Source organism: Schistocerca cancellata, chromosome 2, assembly GCF_023864275.1.
Source record: "Schistocerca cancellata isolate TAMUIC-IGC-003103 chromosome 2, iqSchCanc2.1, whole genome shotgun sequence".
Classification (NCBI taxonomy): Eukaryota; Metazoa; Arthropoda; class Insecta; order Orthoptera; family Acrididae; genus Schistocerca; species Schistocerca cancellata.
In genome coordinates, this window is record NC_064627.1 from 419,840,873 (window position 1) to 419,863,051 (window position 22,179).

Here is a 22,179-nt window from a genome sequence, read left to right on the forward strand (position 1 = left end):
CCAGGATCAAATTGCATCTGTATTAGCCACAGCTTTGTTGTGCAGAATGTTGAACAGTTACTGAAAAACTCTTTGCATCACGATCAGAGATTGGATGTTTAGATGTTGTCATTCTATGCATGCATGGCAAATCCCCGATATGCTCTGGTCAAAACCATTTTGGCTACTGAACTGGAGTCACTGATGGAACAAAGGGAGACCATACGCAACTCCCTTCTCCAAGCACCACACGAGCAGTTATGCCTCTAAACTGCCCAGTCAATTCTGCCACACCCATATAAATAAATAAAAAAAAAATAAAAAAGCACTTGGTTGATGTCTACCTTATCCCCAACAAGGGTCAGCCACACACTTCTGTTTACATTAAATCTACAAACAACAGTACTTACATTTTGACAGTTTTTCATTTCAAATATTCAGTCCCACACAGTCTTGGTGTTCAAGGCATCTGTTGAGGTGCAGACTCTTTACAGTAGTACATTGCCATTGTCACCTTAGCCTTCACTGTAGGTAACTATTCCACTATTGTAGTTGAAAACCAGATTTCTCAGGCCATCACATCCAATCCTGGTACTGTGATCCCTCCAAAAAACAACCCAACTGAGGAATACACTTCTTTTTTTTTTGTTATGGTTTTAGGGCGCAAAGCTGCTAAGGTCATTAGCGCTCGGTCTGTGACTTAGGAAACAGTAAAAAAACGAAAACGGAAACTAGCAGCAATGGGAACGAAAGTCATAAAATTGGAGAAACTAAAAGCAGAAGGAAGGCTTAAAAATTCACTACACAAGGGGGTTGGTTGTCCCAAAAAAAACTTCAAATGACTGACGACATTTCACTGGCACGAATGAACTCTAGAACGCGATCGGCCGATCGCGTGTCATCTGCTAAAATTGACGATATATCAAGCGACAGCTGTAGACGGGCGCGTAACAGAGTAAAATAGGGGCACTCAATTAAAAGGTGTCTCACCGTCCACAACTGAGAGCAGTGGGGACAGAGTGGGGGAGGATTGGCGCTTAAAAGATGTCTATGGCTAAAAAAGCAGTGCCCTATCCGGAGTCTAGTTAAAATTACCTCCTCCCGACGACGCGTTCGGGAGGAAGAGGTCCAAGCACAAGGAAGAGTTTGCACGTCCCGCAATTTATTTTGGGGAAGTGTCGACCAGTGCGCGTGCCATAAATGAACAACACGACGACATAAAACGTTCCGTAGATCGGCGACAGGAATCGATGGAATAGCTGGCCAAAGAAGAGAGACTGCAGCCTTGGCTGCAATATCGGTCGCCTCATTTCCGCAGATACCAACGTGTCCCGGGAGCCAGAGGAACGCCACCGAGACGCCCCCCAGGTGGAGCAAGTGCAGACAGTCCTGAATCCGGTGAACCAGAGGGTGCACAGGGTAAAGAGCTTGGAGACTGAGGAGAGAGCTGAGAGAATCGGACCAGATAACGTACTGTATCCGCTGATGGCAGCGGATGTAGTGGACAGCCCGGAGAACAGCGTAAAGCTCCGCAGTATAGACCGAACACTGGTCGGGAAGCCGAAAGTGATTTGGGGTGTCGCCAACAACATAGGCACTCCCTACACCTAACGATGTTTTTGAGCCATCGGTGTAAATAAATGTGGCTTCCGTCATTTGTGCACATAGAGCAGCAAATGCCTGACGATAAACAAGTGAAGGGGTACCATCCTTGGGAAATCGACAAAGGTCACGGAGCAGTCAGATCCGGGGACGGAGCCAAGGCGGTGCTGTACCCCAAGTTGTCAAGAAGGTTTTAGGAAAGCGGAAGGAAAGAGAATGGAGCAGTTGACGGAAGCGGACTCCCGGTGGTAGTAGGGATGAGGGGCGGCCTGCATACCCTGCATCAAAGGAGGCGTCGAAAAATATGTGATGGGCTGGATTAGCAGGCATGGAAGACAGATGGCTGGCATAACGGCTCAGAAGGACTGCTCGCCGATTGGACAGCGGAGGTTCAGCAGTCTCAGCATAAAGGCTTTCCACAGGGCTGGTGTAAAAAGCTCCAGACACTAAACGTAATCCACGGTGGTGGATACAGTCGAGACGCCGAAGAATAGACGGCCGAGCAGAGGAGTAGACTATGCTTCCATAGTCCAATTTCGAGCGCACTAAGGCGCAATAGAGGCGGAGAAGGACCACTCGGTCCGCTCCCCAGGAGGTACCATTCAGGACACGGAGGGTGTTGAGGGGTCGCAGACAGCGAGCCGAAAGATACGAAATGTGGGAGGACCAGCATAGTTTTCTGTCAAACATAAGACCCAAGAATTTAGCGACGTCTGAAAATGGAAGGTTGACAGGTCCTAGATGTAAGGAGGGTGGAAGAAACTCCTTACGGTGCCAAAAATTAACACAAACGGTCTTACTGGGAGAAAAACGGAAGCAGGTTTCGATGCTCCAAGAGTGAAGGCGATCGAGACATCCTTGAAGACATCGTTCAAGAAGGCTGGTCCGTAGAGGGCTGTAGTAGATCGCAAAATCGTCCACAAAGAGGGAGCCCGAGACATCAGGAAGGAGACAATCCATAATTGGATTGATGGCAATGGCAAACAGTACAACACTCAGCACGGAGCCCTGGGGTACTCCCTTTTCTTGGGAGAAAGTATGGGAGAGAGTAGTGTTCACCCGCACCCTAAATGTGCGCTCTGCCATAAATTCGCGAAGAAAAAGGGGCAGCCGACCTCGAAAGCCCCAAGAGAACAGTGTGCGGAGGATACCTGTCCTCCAACAGGTATCGTATGCTCTCTCCAGATCAAAAAATATTTCTACTGTTTGACGTTTCCGGAGAAAATTATTCATGATATAAGTGGAGAGAGCAACAAGATGGTCAACAGCAGAACGATGCTTTCGGAATCCGCCATGGGCAGGTGTTAAAAGACTGCGGGACTCCAGCCACCACGCTAGACGGTAATTCACCATACGCTCCAAAACCTTACAGACACTACTCGTGAGAGAAATGGGGTAATAGCTAGAGGGGAGATGTTTGTCCTTTCCAGGTTTCGGAACGGGAACGACGATAGCTTCCCGCCATCGTCTGGGAAAAGTACTGTCGGTCCAAATTCGATTATAAAGGCGAAGGAGATAATGCAGACTATGGGTTGATAAATGCAGCAACATTTGGACGTGGATACCATCCGGTCCTGGGGCGGAGGAGCGAGAAGAAGAGAGTGCATGTTGGAGTTCCCGCATGGAGAAAACAGTATTATAGCTTTCGCGATTTTGAGAGGAGAAAGCAAGAGGCCGCACTTCCGCTGCACGTTTCTTCGGGAGAAACGCTGGTGGGTAATTGGAAGAGCTCAAAATCTCAGCAAAGTGCTGACCCAACAAGTTAGAAATTGCGACGGGGTCCACGAATGTATCACGCGTGACAGTGAGCCCAGAGACCGGGGAGAAACTAGGCGCGCCTGAGAACCGTCGAAGCCGACTCCAAACTTCCGAGGAGGGAGTGAAGGTGTTAAATGAGCTAATAAAGAATTTCCAGCTTGCCTTCTTGCTATCGCGGATGACGCGACGGCATCGTGCACGGAACTGCTTATAGCGGATACAGTTGGCCAAAGTAGGATGGTGGCGGAAAACGCGGAGAGCATGTCGCCGCTCACGTATTGCATCACGGCATGCCTCGTTCCACCAAGGAACTGGGGGGCGCCAGGGCAATTCGGAGGTGCGTGGTATTGAATGTTCCGCAGTCGTAAGAATAACGTCGGTAATATGTGTGACCTCATCGTCGACGCTGGGAAAGTGACGGTCATCGAATGTCGCTAGAGACGAAAAAAGTGTCCAATCAGCTTGGGCAAACTTCCATCGTTGCGGGCGCATGTATGGCAGTTGAGGCTGCAGTCGAAGGACACATGGAAAGTGGTCACTCGAGTGTGTATCATCAAGGGCGAACCATTCAAAGCGCCGAGCTAGCGGAACAGTACCGACCGCAAGGTCCAAATGAGATAAATTTGTCGTGGAGGCAGATAAAAATGTAGGGATCCCAGTGTTGAGGCAAACTAGATCCGCTTGGTGGAAGACGTCTAGCAATAGTGAGCCACGTGGACAAGGATGTGGAGATCCCCAAAGCGGGTGGTGGGCATTGAAGTCCCCAACCAGCAAATAGGGGGGTGGAAGCTGACCAAGAAGATGAAGGAGATCAGCTCGTGCCATTGGTGTGGACGATGGAATGTAGACAGTACAAAGAGAGAACGTGTATCCGGAAAGGGAAAGACGGACGGCGACAGCTTGGAAGGAAGTGTTTAAGGGGATTGGGTGATAATGGAGAGTATCATGGAGAAGAATCATGAGTCCTCCATGGGCTGGAGTGCCTTCAACAGAGGGGAGGTCATATCGGACGGACTGGAAATGAAGGAGAACAAAGCGGACTTGGGGACGCAGCTTTGTTTCCTGAAGACAGAAGATGACCGGCGAGTAGGATCGTAAGAGGATCGACAATTCATCCCTATTGGCTCGAATGCCGCAGATATTCCAGTGGATAATGGACATAGGGTGAACAGAAAATGGAGGAATGTGACCAAAGTTGCTGTCAACTCAAAGACTGCTCGGAGCTAGCGACCGACAGCATGGAATGGCATTCAACCAAAGGCAGAAGATCCTGATCCATAGGTTGGTCAGGAGCAGCTCCTGCCACCAGCGATCGGCCGGTTGACCGGCCACCAGCAGTGCGCCTCGGCAACACAGAAGACGGCCGAGGGCGATGTCCGCCAGGTGGTGCTGTAGATGGGCCACGCCTTGGCGGAGAAGGAGAGGAACTGGGTTTCTTTGTAGCCTTCTTAGAAGTATGATGTTTAGATGAAGAAGGAACCGATGGTTGGGAAGTTGCGGTACGTAAAAACTCTTCACGAGTATACTCTTTTTTGGAAGGCTTGGTGTCTGACTTTTGGGCTCGAGATTTAGCAGAACCCGATGAAGGGTAGCCTAAATTTACATCAGCTTCTGTGCTTTCATCACTTCTTTTCAGTAACTATTCCTTTTCTTTGCTCTCTTATTTATTTTTCTACATATTTTTTTTATTTTCCAACCTGTCTATACCCCCCCCCCCCCCCCCCCTCTGTCTACCACTTATAATGTATTTAGCTTTCGACTCTACTTGAAACTTTCATGATATTTTTTTCAGTCGCAAGTCTGCGTGGCCGCCTCCTTTGTTGGCCGAGGAGAAGCAAAGACAGTGCTGTATTTTCCTGTCTGAGGCACGGTGGGCTGGCGACTGGCAAATAATTTTCGAGCAGCAAAGGTCGACACCTTTTCCTTCACTCTTATTTCCTGGATGAGCTTTTCGTCCTTAAAAAACGGGGCAATCTCGAGAGGAAGCAGCGTGGTCACCCATACAGTTGATGCAGCGAGGGGATGGAGGTGGACAAGCACCCTCATGGGCATCCTTGCCACACGTAACACATTTGGCCGGATTGGAACAGGACTGGTTGGTGTGATTGAACCGCTGACACCGATAGCAACGCGTAGGGTTTGGGACATAAGGGCGAACGGAAATTATCTCATAACCTGCTTTGATTTTCGATGGGAGTTGAACTTTGTCAAATGTCAAGAAGACAGTGCGGGTTGGAATGATGTTCGTGTCAACCCTTTTCATAACTCTATGAACAGCCGTTACGCCCTGGTCAGACAGGTAGTGCTGAATTTCTTCGTCAGACAGTCCATCGAGGGAGCGTGTATAAACGACTCCACACGAGGAATTTACGGTACGGTGCGGTTCCACCCGGACAGGGAAGGTGTGGAGCAGGAAGTACGCAGCAATTTTTGTGCCTGGAGGGCACTGACTGTTTCTAACAACAGGGTGCCATTCCGTAATCTGGAACAAGACTTTACAGGACCTGCAATTGCGTCGACACCTTTCTGAATAATGAAAGGGTTGACCGTGGAGAAGTCGTGACCTTCGTCAGACCGAGAAACAACAAGAAACTGTGACAACGATGGAAGAACTGTCTGTGGCTGAGACTCAGTGAACTTACGTTTGTGAGGAGACATAGTGGAAGGTGAGGAAACCATTGCGGAAGAATCCCCCATGATTACCAGCATCTCCGATGGCACGCTCCTCCCTTGTGGGGGCCCTCACTGAGGGCACTCCCGCCTTAGGTGATTGTTCACACCTCAGGTCACACCTCCCGAGAAACGGACGGAGGGACCAATCGGCACTTTCGGAAGGTATCAGCTCAGGTAATCACCCCTCCCTGGGCCTGGCCGTTACCAGGGGGTACGTACGTGTCCTACCTGTCTACCCGGGGCGGGGAATTACGCGTTACCCCGTCACCGGCTACGCATGGAAGTGCGTGGGTCGGCCTTCAGACACGCACAGGGAGGAAAAAAGAGAAAGGGAAAGGAAAGAAGAGGGGTCTCAAACGCCGCAGTGGAGAAAAGTGCAGAGAGAAGCGGGAAGGAAAAGAGAAGGACAGAGGAAGGACGAAGACTTGCAAGTATAGAAAGCAAGGAATTTGTAACAGTTTAGAGCGTCCGTCTCCGGACATAGGCACAAACCATACTCCCAGAGGGGGAGAAAGGGAAGGAAAGAGCCAGAGGTAAGGGGGGGGGCGAAGATGGGGGAGGGGGAAGGATGAGGAAAGGGAAGGTATGCAGCCCGGAAAGGAAGGAGGGCCACATTAGCTCGGGGACCCGTGCTCGCTACGCACGTATCCACAAAAGAGTTGTGAACCCCCTGGGGGGGGAATACACTTCTTGTCACTCAGTACTGCCCCTGTTCTTGAATGTAATAATCAGCTAATTCAACAATGCTATGACTTCCTAAAATCATGGTCTGAAATAAGGTCCAGTTATTTTGTCCACCACACTTAAAGTAACCTTTCGTTCTCCCCCCACCCAAAAAAAAACACCTCATGAATATCCTAGTGCTAGTCAGACCCTATGGTCCTGCATGCATTTTCTTAACCTATACCTGCTACTCCTGTGCCTTTACCTGCTGTAAGACTTGCCCGAACCACCTTCCTACCACCATCTATACCAGCTCTGTAACTGGAAAAACATATACTATCAAAGAGAATTGTGAATTGACACATATTGTATGCCAGCTGTTTGGTCTTCTACATTGGTCTGACAACCACCAAGTTATCAATTAGGACGAATGGGCACAAACAGAGGGTTTATACTGGCAACATACATTCTTCTGTTGCACGGCATGCTCTACACCATGAGTCATGACTTTGGGGCCTGTTTCACTGCACATGCCATCTGAATTCTCCCCACACACCAGTTTCTCAGAACTCCACTGGTGGGAACTGGCTTTGTAACATGTATTTGGTTCTTGCCACCCCTAGCCTAAATTTACATCAGCTTCTGTGCTTTCATCACTTCTCTTCTTTTCAGTAACTATTCCTTTTCTTTGCTCTCTTATTTATTTTTCTACATATTTTTTTTACTTTCCAACCTGTCTATAACCCCCCCCCCCCCCTCTGTCTACCACTTATAATGTATTTAGCTTTCCACTCTACTTGAACCTTTCATGATATTTTTTTCAGTAATCTCTGTGTTACGAATTACTCTATTTTCCACTTCTAAGCTATCAGGTTTTCATATCTTGTCTTTCCTTCTCATCCTGTCCAGTCAGTCTCCCTGCGATTATGAGTGATTTTTCTGTAACTCTTCCCATTTCCCAAATCTCATCAGTCCTTTTCCTTCATCCCTCTTCCTTTCCCTTCAACCCTACTGCCAGAAGGAGGAGCCACTAGCTCCAAAAGCTCACATACTTCTGCATCTTGTGTTTTCTCCTGCCACCAACTGGCAAGCAGATTTTTTTATCTATCCATACTACTGCTTATATGGGCAAATACTCTTGCACAGTTACAGAGTACTACAAGTATCTAACAATACATGTATTGGGCATGTTATAAAGCTTAATTAAAATTATATATGTTTGTCTGGTAGTTTAAGAACAGCAATGAAAATCACAGACTTGTAAGAAAGATTGACTTCATCTGTAAACTGACACAAAAAGTGCTTTATGAAAACATTAAATTGCTTTGTGTATTTTGTTCAGGAACCTGATTATCTTTCACAAGATATTATGATCATAAAACAACTAGATTTACTTTCTTTCTGAACTCAACATCACTGAAAAATGGACACACAATAAAACAAAGTCTATCTTGTAAGATGAACTGTGCATTTCAATTCAGCTCACAATATTAGGAAGTATGAAGTCAACAATGTGATCACTATTAAAGGGTCAATCACAAAGCTGCTTTTGAACTTCATGATCCCTTTACTTAATTATAACTGTCAGGAGAGAATGAAACAAGCTTACAAGAGATCTGATGAACTACATGGAAAGTACCTAACACAAATAACAGTGGCAGTTACTTTGACAAGTGACAGCTTGATTTACCCATGCAGGACGCATCAACATATTTTGATTATCTTATGGTGAACAAGCTGTCTAGTCTCCACAGTTTTGAAGAAACTAGCATGTTGCTGTGCATGCAAGTAAGTCATAAGATTGGACACTCAAACTGCAATGTATAGGGCACCCAGTTTGGATGAGCATCATCACTAACCTGTGGCTTTTGCCTGGGGATTTTTCTGGATAATAGAAGGTCTTATTTGTTGCATAAAACGAAAATATGGTGTTAATGGCTTTTTTGGTCGAGGAGGTAATCCCAGCTTCTCCTCAACTGACTGTTTCAGTCCACAACTTGGTTGGTCAGCAGGAAAGCTTCCAAGACTGTGTCTGAAAAAGATTGTGATTAAATAAAAGAAATTATGAAAACATTATATGAATACTACAAACACAATTTTTAGATCTAAATTGTGTGAAAACTTTGTTACAAGAATCTCACTCTAAAACACACGAAATAATAAGAGAATTTAAAATATAAATTTGTGTCAGTTCCTAAAAATTTATTGCCATTCTTTCTATAAAAAATGTTATACTGACTAGCAAGTTTTTCTTGGAACCAAAGGGAAACTAAAAATGACAATGTCAAGTACGAAGACTCAATGGCATTTCTATAAGAACCATGAAACACTGCCTGAGAAGTCTGGTTGAAAAATTAGTAAAAAGTAAACAGATGACTAATATATAAAATCCACACACATATGCTCATTTGGTGGTAAAAACCAACACTTTCAAGCACACAGAAATACATCCATCATGTACAAGCACATCACGTATCCCAGCAATTTACAATTATTACCTTAAACAATATCTACACCTCAAGTCACAATTTCCTGATGTGTCACTGCCCTAAGCATGAACCAATTTGATCTTAGTGACATAGCACACAGTTTGCTGCACATCAAAAACCATTATTTCATTGCACAAGATGCTAGTAATGAAATCTTTAACTTACTATACAATGAGGTGAATACATGAAAGAGGGCACACTTCAATTATTAGCTGTAATGGCTTTTAACAACATGCTTTCATATGTTGTTGTTGTTGTTCTCTTCTTCAGAAACGCTTTCCTTGCCATTGCCAGTCTACATTTTATATCCTCTCTACTTCGACCATCATCAGTTATTTTGCTCCCCAAATAGCAAAACTCCTTTACTACTTTAAGTGTCTCATTTCCTAATCTAATTCCCTCAGCATCGCCCGATTTAATTTGACTACATTCCATTATCCTCATTTTGCTTTTGTTGATGTTTATCTTATACCCTCCTTTCAAGACACTGTCCATTCCGTTCAACTGCTCTTCCAAGTCCTTTGCTGTCTCTGACAGAATTACAATGTCATCGGCAAACCTCAAAGTTTTTATTTCTTCTCCATGGATTTTAATACCTACTCCAAACTTTTCTTTTGTTTCCTTTACTGCTTGCTCAATATACAGATTGAATAGCATCGGGGAGAGGCTACAACCCTGTCTCACTCCCTTCCCAACCACTGCTTCCCTTTCATGTCCCTCGACTCTTTTAACTGCCATCTGCTTTCTGTACAAATTGTAAATAGCCTTTTCTCCCTGTATTTTACCCCTGCCACCTTCAGAATTTGAAAGAGAGTATTCCAGTCGACATTGTCAAAAGCTTTCTCTAAGTCTACAAATGCTAGAAATGTAGGTTTTCCTTTTCTTAATCTTTCTTCTCTTTCTCTAAGTCTACAAATGCTAGAAATGTAGGTTTTCCTTTTCTTAATCTTTCTTCTAAGATAAGTCGTAGGGTCAGTATTGCCTCACGTGTTCCAACATTTCTACGGAATCCACACTGATCTTCCCCAAGGTCAGCTTCTACTAGTTTTTCCATTCGTCTGTAAAGAATTCGCGTTAGTATTTTGCAGCTGCGACTTATTAAACTGATAGTTTGGTAATTTTCACATCTGTCAACACCTGCTTTCTTTGGGATTGGAATTACTATATTCTTCTTGAAGCCTGAGGGTATTTCGCCTGTCTCATACATCTTGCTCACCAGATGGTAGAGTTTTGTTATGTCTGGCTCTCCCAAGGCTGTCAGTAGTTCTAATGGAATGTTGTCTACTCCCAGGGCCTTGTTTCGACTCATGTCTTTCAGTGCTGTGTCAAACTCTTCACGCAGTATCATATCTCCCATTTCATCTTCATCTACCTCCTCTTCCATTTCCATAATATTGTCCTCAAGAACATCGCCCCTGTATAGATCCTCTATATACTCCGTCCACCTTTCTGCTTTCCCTTCTTTGCTTAGAACTGGGTTTCCATCTGAGCTCTTGACATTCATGCAAGTGGTTCTCTTTTCCCCAAAAGTCTCTCTAATTTTCCTGCAGGCAGTATCTATCTTACCCCTCGTGAGATAACCCTCTACATCCTCACATTTGTCCTCTAGCCAATATACAGATGCTTTCATAATGTTGAGAAAAAAGTATATATTTGTGGTGAACACACAGTATCAGATGTAATATACTATAGAAAACAGATTGTTCCTTCTATATATGACACAATATGACCATTAATAACAATTATTAGCAAACAGGAGTCTGAACAGCTTTAAATAATGAATGTCATTTGTAGTGTCTATTTTTAGATGTCGAGGAATGGAAATTCTTTTGTAAAATAAATATTACCTTTTTATTAACTGATCATAATATTAAAAGAATGCTCTAAATAAAATATATGCTTGTAGCCCCCAGTTCAGTGCAAGACTGACACAATTTTAGCTGTTCATAGGTTAATTTTACTTTTAAAAAACCATAAGCACATCATTTGGATTCAAGATGCTTAATTGGTCCCATTCCAGATTCTTCCAGTCCAGATAATTTCTTAGGTGGCCACTATGAATCAAAGATGGGACATCTGAGACAATGGAAAATTGTGCAAACAACTAGACTAGGCATGTGATCTAGTCTTGTTGTCAAGCGAATGTTCAAAGTTGTTGCTGCTACATTTAAACAACCAGAAAGCAGACCTAACAATTCATGCTGCCACACAGTCTCCTCATTTATTTATTTATTTTTTAATTACTTTAAAATCCTCATGTGCTGTCTTTCCAATCTTTTTTTTTTCTTTTTTTCAAATATGTTTCTATACTGTTAAATTTCAAAACGAATCAGGTTACTTGTAAGTAGAAATAATACGTAGAGTGAAGTACAAAAAGAAAACAGCATAGAGTGGAGTGAAAAACAGTGTTCAAAGTGATAAACGAGTTTTTTTAATGTTCTTTTTAACACAATTTAATCAGTTAATACAACACTGACAGTGTATGAGGATTTATCCCGGTGGACTGCAGGAGAGGTGACAGGACGAGAAAAGGGTAGGTAACTACTGGGAGAAAGAAAGACAAATCTTTCTAAAAAAAAATACTATAATTACAGGACAGGACAGGAAATGAACGGGAAAGGGCAAAAGAAGAGGAAAGATTGAGGACAAGGGAATGGGGAGGGGACAACAGTTGGAAGAGGTGATCAAGAATGGGGAGTAGTGAAAGATTAAGCTTCGGAGATAATGAGAACAGAAGATAGTGTCATGACAGAATTCTTCTCCTACTTGGAGATAGATTATTTATACTATTACAATGTAGTCCATCTTTGAGACCCATTAGTGGTGGTGACAGGTCAGATTTACCTAACTGTGACAGCAGCACTAACAGTGCATTAGTCCACATACAGACAATATCTCCAAGTGTTGTGTGAGTGCGCAATTACCTCACTACAACACAAAATAATAAACTCATTGTATGTTGTACAATATTCATAGTTACTTCCCACAGTTTCATGACTGAATCGAAAAATAGTTACGGTAGCCTTCCTGGATCACCCTGATTACGTGCCTAGATTTCATGGTCACAACACGAATTACTGCAATGCTGTGACTAGTCTGTACTTGACATCAGCTACAGAACTAGAATTCTACTTTCATGAAAGGTCAACATTCGTAATTCCGTTACAGTTGCAATAAGTGATATGGTTCTCATGTGATAAATCCACTTTGTGCTGCTTCACAGTTCATAACAGAAAAATCACTGTAAAATGTTCAGTTAATTTTGATGGTATCTTATGTTTGGAAGACAAATCCTAATTGGGAAGATATCATTTGATAAAAATTATCATTGAAATCCCAATAACGATTCTATTTGGATGACCAAAATCACATATCAATAGCATGGTATCAATCAGCTGTAACATTCCATATGTCCAATACTTAAGAGACATCGTCAATAAGAAGGCTTGTTCCTATGCCATCAGAGGGAACAATAAAAGGAAAACAAAAATCATATTAGGAGTGCTTGCTTTGTTAAAAATGGTTAGACAGTACACAAATGTGTTTCTTAAACCATAATTTGCAGAGGAATTACAAGAGATCTTGGCCTCTCTGTTCATTATTATCAGATAAAGTTAAAGATAAGACTGCCAAAATTCCATAAATTTGCAGGGCCTAAAAAAAAAAAGGTTGAAACTTCTAGGCAGATTAAAACTGTGTGTCAGACTGAGACGCGAACTCGGGACCTTTGCCTTTCGTGGCCAAGTGTTCTACCAACTTTCTTCCACGAGTGCTAGTCCTGCACATTTTGCAAGAGAGCTTCTGTGAAGTTTGGAAGGTAGGATATGAGGTACTGGCAGTAGGGAAGCTGTGGAAGGGTCGTGAGTTGTGCTTGAGTAGCTCAGTTGGTATCTGCTGCAGAGTGAAAATCTCATTATGGCTAAAAAAAAAAAAGTTCTTCTAAGGACATAAAGTACATATTTGTTCTATGGCACTGGTAAACACATCTGGGATGAAGTGTACATGGAAAACAATGTAACTGCTCTGTTCTCTAAATTGTGCACATTGTTTAAATTAATTTTTGATGAGATATTTCCAAGTCATGCTTGGTTGGCTCAGTTGTTAGAGCACATGCCCACAAAAGACAAAGGTCCGAGAGTTTGAGCCTGGTCCAGCACATCTTTTTAATCTGCAAGAAAGTTTCATATCAGTGCACACACTGCTGCAGGGTGAAGAATTCGTTTTGGAAACATTCTCCAGGCTGGGGCTAAGCCATGTCTCCATAATAGCCTTTCTCCCAGGAGCTCTAGTTTCACATGTTGTGCAGGAGAACATCTGCAAAGTTTGGAAAGTACTAGATGAGGTACTGGTGAAAGTAAGGCTGTGAGAATGGGTCACGAGTAATTCTTGGGTAACTTAGTCAGTAAAACACTTGTCTGTGAAAGGCAGAGGTCCTGTGTAGCATAAAGTTTTAATCTGCAAAGAAATTTTGTATCAGCGCACACTTTGCTTCAGTGTGAAAAATTCATTCCACAGGTATGTTTCCCTCATAAGAGCTTGTAATTAGGAAGACAATACAGAAATTAAAAAATAATTCAGGAGTCATTCTAGTCTCTGCGCTGATGGTGTGCACAGACAGCCTACAAGCCCAATTAACAAACATAATACATGAGTCCTTTAATTTGGGTTTATTTCAAAAATATCTAAAGCATGGTTGAATTGCGCCCTTACTGAAGAATGGTAATACAGAGAGAACTGAAAATTACAGACCAGCTGCATAACTGTCTGCATGCTCAAAAATAACTGAATCAATCATGAAAGATAGCCAATGAGTTACATGATAAATGAAACCTTTTCAATGGAGCACAGTTTTGTTTCCGACGTGGGAGAAGTACAATATTGTATGTTACAGTTCACAAAAGTTTTACTTTTAAGTTCTTGACAAAGATTACTGTTACATGCCCATCACTCGACTTGTCCAAGGCTTTTGCCACTGTTTACTATTAAATACTGCTAGCACTAGGTATAAGAGGAACAGCAAAATAATGGTTCCAGTCTTTCTTGCAAAAGAGTAGAGACAGTTTACACATAAGCTGATGATAAAACTTTTTAGTACAACAATTGTCAGACAAGAAACAACATAGATGTTCCCCAGGGTAGTGTGTTTGGTCCAATCCTGTTCTTAAAGTGTATCAATGACTTTCCAGACAGTGTAAGACATGGAGAAAAAGTTATCTTCACTGAGTACAGTAATATTAAAGTCACCGACAAAACATCAGAACTTCTATTGGAGAATGCAATTCTCAAGGATGTTTACAGGTAAGCAGCATGTAATAACTGTACAATGAATAAAGAAAAACATTATGCACTTCAGCACAAACAGGGAAAATAACTGTCGTATTTGGCACAGTCGATGAATCTATACATTGTGCATTTTCAGGAATGAGCATTGATTGCCAATTAATATGGAAGCCACACACAAAGATATTGGTAAAAAGAACATCGTCATCTTAGGGTTTTACCATCAATTTGTAACAGTCAATGTCCTGTGGTTACACGCTATTCGTATGTGAAATCATGGCTATGGGATACTTTTCTAGTGATTGAAGCCACAAAACATCTTTTAATTGCACACATTTTTAAAATGCAGAAAAGGGCTGTAAGAATAATAACTACAGGTTCAGGCTCATTGTAAAGAACTGTTTAAGAAACTGTGTATCCTTACTTCACCAAATGAGTACATATACCAATCTGTTGGGCAGAGCAGGAAAATATTGCTACATATTTCACTAATAGCTCTATACATAATCATGGAACAAGAGCTAGTTTGATCTCACATTTACCAACAAAAAAAAAGTGTGTAATAATTTGCTGCATAAAATGAAAAAGGTTACCGAAAAGGCAGCTAAACATTCTTTATAAATAATTTGTACTACATGATTAAAGATTACTTAGAGCACTCAGAGTAGTTGTTAACAACAACAAAAAATAACTTCAACACTAACCACAGTTTGATGCCTTTACATGAAAATCATGTGTAGATCTAATGTGTGCAGTAATAATGTCTTGAGATTCTCCAGAATTCAACATCTCACTCATCTCATTACTGACAATCATTTAGCATAGAGAACCGTAGTACCACATCACACTGACTCAGTTTTTCAGGTGGACTGAGTGAAGGAAATGATAAGCACAGAGAAAAGCTGCATGTTTAGAGCCCTGGAGTCAATTCTCCGAACTGACTCGAGCTAGTGGAGGGGGCATAGCACTATATTCATGGTCCAATAGAAACCAACCAAATGAGGCAATGTAGCTGTTAAGGTATTAACCTCATACTCAGGTGGATGGAGTTTGCTCTGTCTGGCTAGCCTGATTTAGGTTATCTTAAATCAATTGAGGCAAATGACGGGATGGTTCCTTCACCAAGGCCACAGCCAACCACCTGTCCTACACTCAGAAAGTATATTTATCTATTCTGTATGTTTATTTTGATTTACTGAATTTCATTGCACAATCATGTTCAGAAGGAAACAGAACATGTTGAATGACTAGAGATAGGATGTTCATATTCACAGGACATGTACATTAGTATGTTATGCAGAAATGATTAGCACTCCAGTCACTTTGGTTCAGCATGTGTCCTGTTGCCTAGTAGGCACAGGGTCCACCATGGGCCGTGACAACTTGTCCCTGCTTGATGGCATCGACACTTTAAGGCCCGAATGGTGTCCTGTGGTATAGCCATCCATGCTGCATTCACCTGGTTCCAAAGTTCACCGATGGTGGATGACATTGGGTCAGTGTTGGACCAGTCATTTCACCATATCCCCACACTTTTTCAATTGGCGACCATTGGCAAAAGGCTGACATCCTGTGTCACCAAGAAGGCACATGTTCATGCACCAACATGTGGTTGTGCACTGTCTTGTGAAAAATTATGTCTGGGGTGTTGTGCAGAAAGGGTGTGGCTACAGGTTGCAGGATGTCATTAATGTAGGTCACACAGATTACGGCACGCTGGACCACACCAACTGTGATTTGCAGTTGTACCCAATAGCTGTCACTGTTTGCCTTGTGCGAATACACACTGTTCCACTATTGCACCAGAGCCAAGGAGGATGACGATCTGTCCTGCACTGCCATTTGGATAAGGTGTCAGTCTTCTCTGGGGATGATCAGGGTGGTGCAACCTGATCAATCTCATCATGTTCTACAACCTTCTGTGAACCATTCTGCACACACCCGTTGCACTGTCGAAAAACTTTGCCCCACACAAGCAGCATTTTCCCAGATGGATGCGTCACTTTTTCACATGTCAATAATGTGCCCTCCTTTAAACTCACTGATCCGATGCTACGGTTCACGCATTTGTCTGTGAGACATCCTGTACGTCTGCTCAAGTCACAGTGGTCCATAGCAATGTGAGCTACAGGCACATTTCATTAGTAGGTGGTGTTGCACCGCAATACTGTTGACTTTGAACCTGCAGGCTGACATGGTTCCAATGCTAATCATTTCTGCAGAATATATCAATGTGCATGTCCTGTGAATATGTACATCCTATCTTGAGTCGTTCAGGGTGTTCTCCTTTTTTCTGAACATGAGTGTATTACCATAACAATCAACATATCATTGTGTGATGCCTGTAGAATGAACACAAATAAATAAGAATTGAGTGACAATCCCTGGATTTGAATAAATGAATAAATAAATAAAAGCAATACAGCAAAAATCCCCCAGCACTATGCATGTCGTCATTTTTCTGCAGGCTGCATTAGCTTCATTATCGTCCCCTTTCATTTTGCACCTTGTCAATCAAAGCACGAACTGACTAAATCTATAAGACAGATTTTGTTGAAAGTTCTCTGTGGAAGGTATAAACATTCATCTCAACTGTAGCTGTTAAATTGCTGCCTATTACACAAGACAAGTGCACTCTTCGTTGATGGATTACTACCTGCTGCTTCAGGTTCTTTGCATACAGCTGTTGCCTCCTGTGCAGAGGACAGCAAGCCTGCAGTGTTAAACATGAAGAATCAAACTTCCTGGCAGATTAAAACTGCGTGCCGGATCAAGAAGTGAACTCTGAGTCATGCTTGGGTAGTTCAGATGGTATAGCTCTTGCCCATGAAGGCAAAGGTCCCCAGTTAAAGTTTTGGTCTGGCACACAGTTTTAATCTGCCAGGAAGTTTCATATCAATACACACTCCGCTGCAGAGTGAAAGTTTCATTCTGGAACCATCTCCCGGGCTGTGGCTAAGCCATGTCTCCTCAATATCCTTTCTTCCAGGAGCGCTAGTTCTGCAAGGTTCACAGAAGAGCTTCTGTGAAGTTTGGAAGGTAGGAGATGAGGTACTGGTGGAATTAAAGCTGTGAGAATGGTCGAGTCGTGCTTGGGTAGCTCAGATGGGGGAGCACTTGCACATGAAGGCAAAGGTCCTGAGTTCAAATCTCAGTCAAGCACACAGTTTTAATCTGCCAGCAAGTTCAATGTCAGCGCATACTCTGCTGTAGAGCGAAAGTTTCATTCTATGAAGAATCAAGTAATCAACTGTTGGGGAACTGCTAGAATATGGGGAAAATATGTCCCTTGACTTACAATTACTTTACACTATTTCTGGGTTATGATTCTCCTTGATAAGTAATTCTCAATAGCATTTGGGAGACAGCACACGTCTCCTGATCAGTGCCGAAAACAGAGGAACTATAGTAGGACTGAGAAACTTTTACTGCTACTATCACCATTGTGCATGGTTACACTAGGCCCCTATGTATCTCTCCAATTTTAGGATAAAAGTCAATTATATCATCATGTCTCTCCCTCAGACGTGTGCATTTTATTGTCAACATCCCTAGAATTCTCCTCCCTCCCCCCTTCCCCACCCCCTTTCCTTCCCTCAAACATCTATTTAGTTCATTCTTCCCTAGATTCAATTTTGTCATTTAACATTTCATCACTTGTTTTCTTAATTCTCTTGGCACTGAATCAACAAAACCAACACTTTAATGTCTCCACCTGGTCCATTTACCTCACTGATTTCTTTAGGAAAAAAAATGTAAAAGCTGTCCTAAAACTGAAACTTGGTTAGGCCAACAGTCTTGGTCCTATTTGAGGTGGCATGCCTTCGTCTTGCTCCAACCTTCAAGCTGACTTTATATAAACAATTAATGGATGAAAGGGGGGAGGAGGGGAGGGTGTATGCCTACAGCTCAACACAGAGTTTAAATTCACCTTTCTTCACATACAGAAATCATTACAAGAGGGATAAGTGGCAGAAATAATCCCAGGAGCAAGCGAGGATTGAACCTGTACCTTCAAAACAACAACATGGCCTCACTAGTAGGCCTGCACAGAGAGCCGATAGTGTTCTGTATAAACTTACAAAAATTGTCAGTTTGAAGTATCACATAAAAACAGTAGATGAGTACCTTCAGTACAAAAAAGGACAGAGGTTGTTTTCCAAAGGCACTCTTTCTGATATTACATAGGAAACTAAATCATTTCCATCATCATCATCACAAATAGATAAGCACTAATCAAAATTTGTTGTTACTATACTTTATACAAGTAGCCTACACTTGCTGCTCCTGTCAAATAATTTAACACTCTTCACATTCCTGAAGATTCTCCTTTGTGGTGAGAGATATGAAACACAATATGACTTCACAAATCTTATCAATAACATAGTTCTGTTAATTGCACCTGCCATGTGCAGTGGGAGTATGTTTTGGTAGCAAGTTATGTAACGAGTAGTGATTTATTAAAATCTGTATTTCTTCAACTGATTGTAGTCCTGGATTGTTAAAATTTATGGCTTGTCTTGGCCTGAACTATTTGTGAAAACTAACTAGTTTACAGTCTCTCATTTTGTACCCAAATTCTTTTATTGCTCATTAGAGACCATTGTCATCAATAGAACAACTGGTACATTTTACCTTTTTTTCTAGTTTATGCTATGTCTGGTGAATAGTTGGCATTAATTCTAAAGTATATACCTGAATCCATAGGCCTACTAAGCAAACAAATGTAAAGTGCACCGCGGGAGATACTGTTTATTGTATCGTATACTCGTTTCTGACTGGTCTGTTGAGGACTGGAGTATGGTGCTTACTTCCATGAACAAGTGCTGCTGTTACTCTAACAGACTAATTATGGAAAGCTCCAGAATTAAACAGACTTTACATGACCAATAAGTTCTTATGCATCGTAACTTTTGCTGCCCTTAGAAGTGACACTCCATTTAAAATATAAACTGCAAAACACCCATCATTACAAAAAGCAAGGACCGGAACTTTTTCATATCAAATATTAATAAATAAAAACTAATCGTACAGAAATCCTGCAACGGTAAACATCTGTGAGTTTTCACGAATAGGGCCATCAGTTTCAATGGCATCTCTCTGATTTAATAGTACATTAAGACCCTCAATACACTGCGATAACGGCTGGCTGTTCTCTGCTCTTCTATTATCCAGCAGCCCATAACGACTACAGATTACTGCCTTTCACATGCTTACAGCGTTACATGAATGAGACAGCATTGTCTGTTGTTGCATACTTGCAGCAGCAGACCACGCCGTTACCATTAACGGGCAGAAAATGCACGGAAACTATTTAATATCAATATTTCACTTAAGTATCTGAGTAATTCAATTTAAAAAGCTTTATTTCACTTCCGGTGGGAGTGACTTTCTCTTCTAGTACTAAAACTACGAATGTACAATTTTTTTCTTGTATAAAACAAACAAATTTTACCGTGGCAACAGCACATTTCGAAAATGCTTAAATGCAAGATTCCCTATCCTCATCATATCTGCGCCAAGCCTCATATCAGCTCAGTTTACTGTTTACATTTGGTTGTGTTCACAGGTTGGCCAACATTTCTTTTTTGTCACTTCGCAATGCAAGTATCGGAAGTTCCGGCGCAGCTTTTAACTTTCTGTTTCTCACACTCAACTTCTGATGTCTCTCTTTTCATATTATTGGTAAGTAACTTAAAAACGAAAATTGCTATAAAATAATTTGCAAATTATTTTGTCTCTTGATCAACATCGTTTGTTAATTACCTACAGTCAACTTAGCGCAGGTGGCTGTCGATTATTAACGTGAGAACTGTACGAAAACATGTTAACATATTATGTGGAAATCCAATTTAAGGCTGGCTGTTTTCGCCTCTTCTATTATCCAACAGCCCAGATCTGCTACAGACTACCGCCTCTCAAGTGGGTATAACATATTTAGGATAAAAAAGCGACGGAAATTAATTTGCCGATTATCATTCAATTTCACACAAATGCGCTACAACAAATTTGACAAGCTCACTGATCAAGGGCACTAGACACATAATTAATTCAATGCTCCAACAAACCAGACAAAAAGTCGTCACGGTAATCGCAGTAAGCATCTTGGGACTGAGTGTTTAAGAATGAATATCGGGGATGTAAGTCTTTGTAGCATATGTTACTGTCAACTCACAGTTATAAATAATACATCAAATGAATGATGAATTCAGTTTTGTTTGCATAATCGTGCAAACATTCGTGAAATCGGAGTAGTTCGCTGTGGTAATAAAGAAGAATCAGCTACCATTCAAAATGGGGTATGGCAAGGTTTGTCCTTAGCCCCACACTTATTTAATCTGAACATACAAAAGGTTATCGACAGGTTGAGAGAAGTAAACATAAGAGTAACAATTCGTGGTGATAAGGTAGACATGTTGAGATTTGTCTGTTATATAGCACTAACTGTAGAAAGTAAAGGAGACATGCAAAAAATTCTGAACCCAGTGTATAGAATAATGGAGGAGGAATTCCATATGAATAAACACACATAAAACAAAAGTTCTAGTCTGCAGTAGAAATAAAAAAAAAACAAGACAGCAGTAAAGTTGGAAAATGAAACAGATTACTAAGTGAACAACTTTAATTATCTAGGAAGTAAACTCACGGGTGATGGAAGAAGCTACAAGGTGATAGTATGCAGAACTACCAGGTGAAAAATGTTTTAATGAGAAGAAAAACACCTTCACTACAAAGAAAGTAGCCTTGACATGAGGAAACAGTTATTGGAGCATTGTAATACACAGCAGTAGAGCTTGGACGGGATTAAAATCAGCTGGAGAGAAATGATCAAAATGAGGAAGATTTCATTAGAGCTAGAGAGAAGAGATGATTCATGAAACACCTAAGAAGAAGAAGGGCTTAGCTGATAGGTCGTATATTCCGACATGATAGTCTGCCAAAAAGAATACTTGAAGCAGCAGTAGAAGGCAGAAATTACAGAGGAAGACCAGGACTGGGATACATTAAACAAATAACAGAAAATGGACAAAAGAGAGAGAGAGAGATAGAGAGACCACAATATCAGAAGCGCAAGATCTCAAGAACGACTACAGCGCTCCCAGTGGCACACCACAATATCAGAAGTGCAAGACCCCGAGAACGACAATAGAGCTCCTGGTAGCTTGGCAGTGAACTATGATTATGACAAAATTTGGCATGAAAATCCGTATTATTCATTTGAAATACGGAATTTAGATGGTAATATTCTTCAACTATACTTAATGGGTGGGCCTTGTCGTTTAGTATGTATGTGCATGCCTGGAAACTGAAACATTTTTGTATGAATGCGCGGTGTCTGTTCTTTCCGATATGTCTGAAAAAACGGACACTGTGCATTAATATAATTGATTCGCCTAGATGGACAATGGTTTTCAGCTTTTCCAGTATGGATGCTCAAGTACGTCCAATCTCTTGCAGGAAACTCAGAGTGACGAGCATGGAAGAAATGGACAGGGTTGGGGACAGGTGGTGCTTGGTGGGAATGTACATTGGCCGTGAGTCATGCCGAGATAGTCTGTGCAGTTGCAGAAACACTGTGTCCCGGATAGTGCAGTGGTTAACATACCTGCTTAGTAAGCACGAGATGCCAGGCTCAAATTCCAGTCTGGTACACATTTTTACTCATTGCCACTGATTCCACATAATGTTCCTGTGCAGCTTACACCAGTAATCCCTTTCCTTTCTCCCCAACTCC

General features: G+C 41.9%; 1 protein-coding gene across 3 annotated transcripts in view; it reads right to left on the minus strand.

Annotated features, from left to right (window-relative positions):
- LOC126161872 (transcription factor A, mitochondrial) overlaps positions 1 to 20,028 on the minus strand; it is a 114,394-nt gene extending 94,366 nt beyond the window's left edge. For all 3 annotated transcript variants that reach the window (XM_049918000.1, XM_049917999.1, XM_049918001.1), the window contains exons 1-2: positions 19,900 to 20,028; positions 8,535 to 8,707 (exon numbers count right to left, since the gene is read on the minus strand). In XM_049918000.1, the coding sequence (XP_049773957.1) occupies positions 8,535 to 8,707; positions 19,900 to 19,973 (247 nt within the window). In that variant the 5' untranslated portion in view covers positions 19,974 to 20,028. The remainder of the gene's footprint in view (positions 1 to 8,534; positions 8,708 to 19,899) is intronic.
- Between the last annotated feature and the right edge of the window lie 2,151 nt (positions 20,029 to 22,179).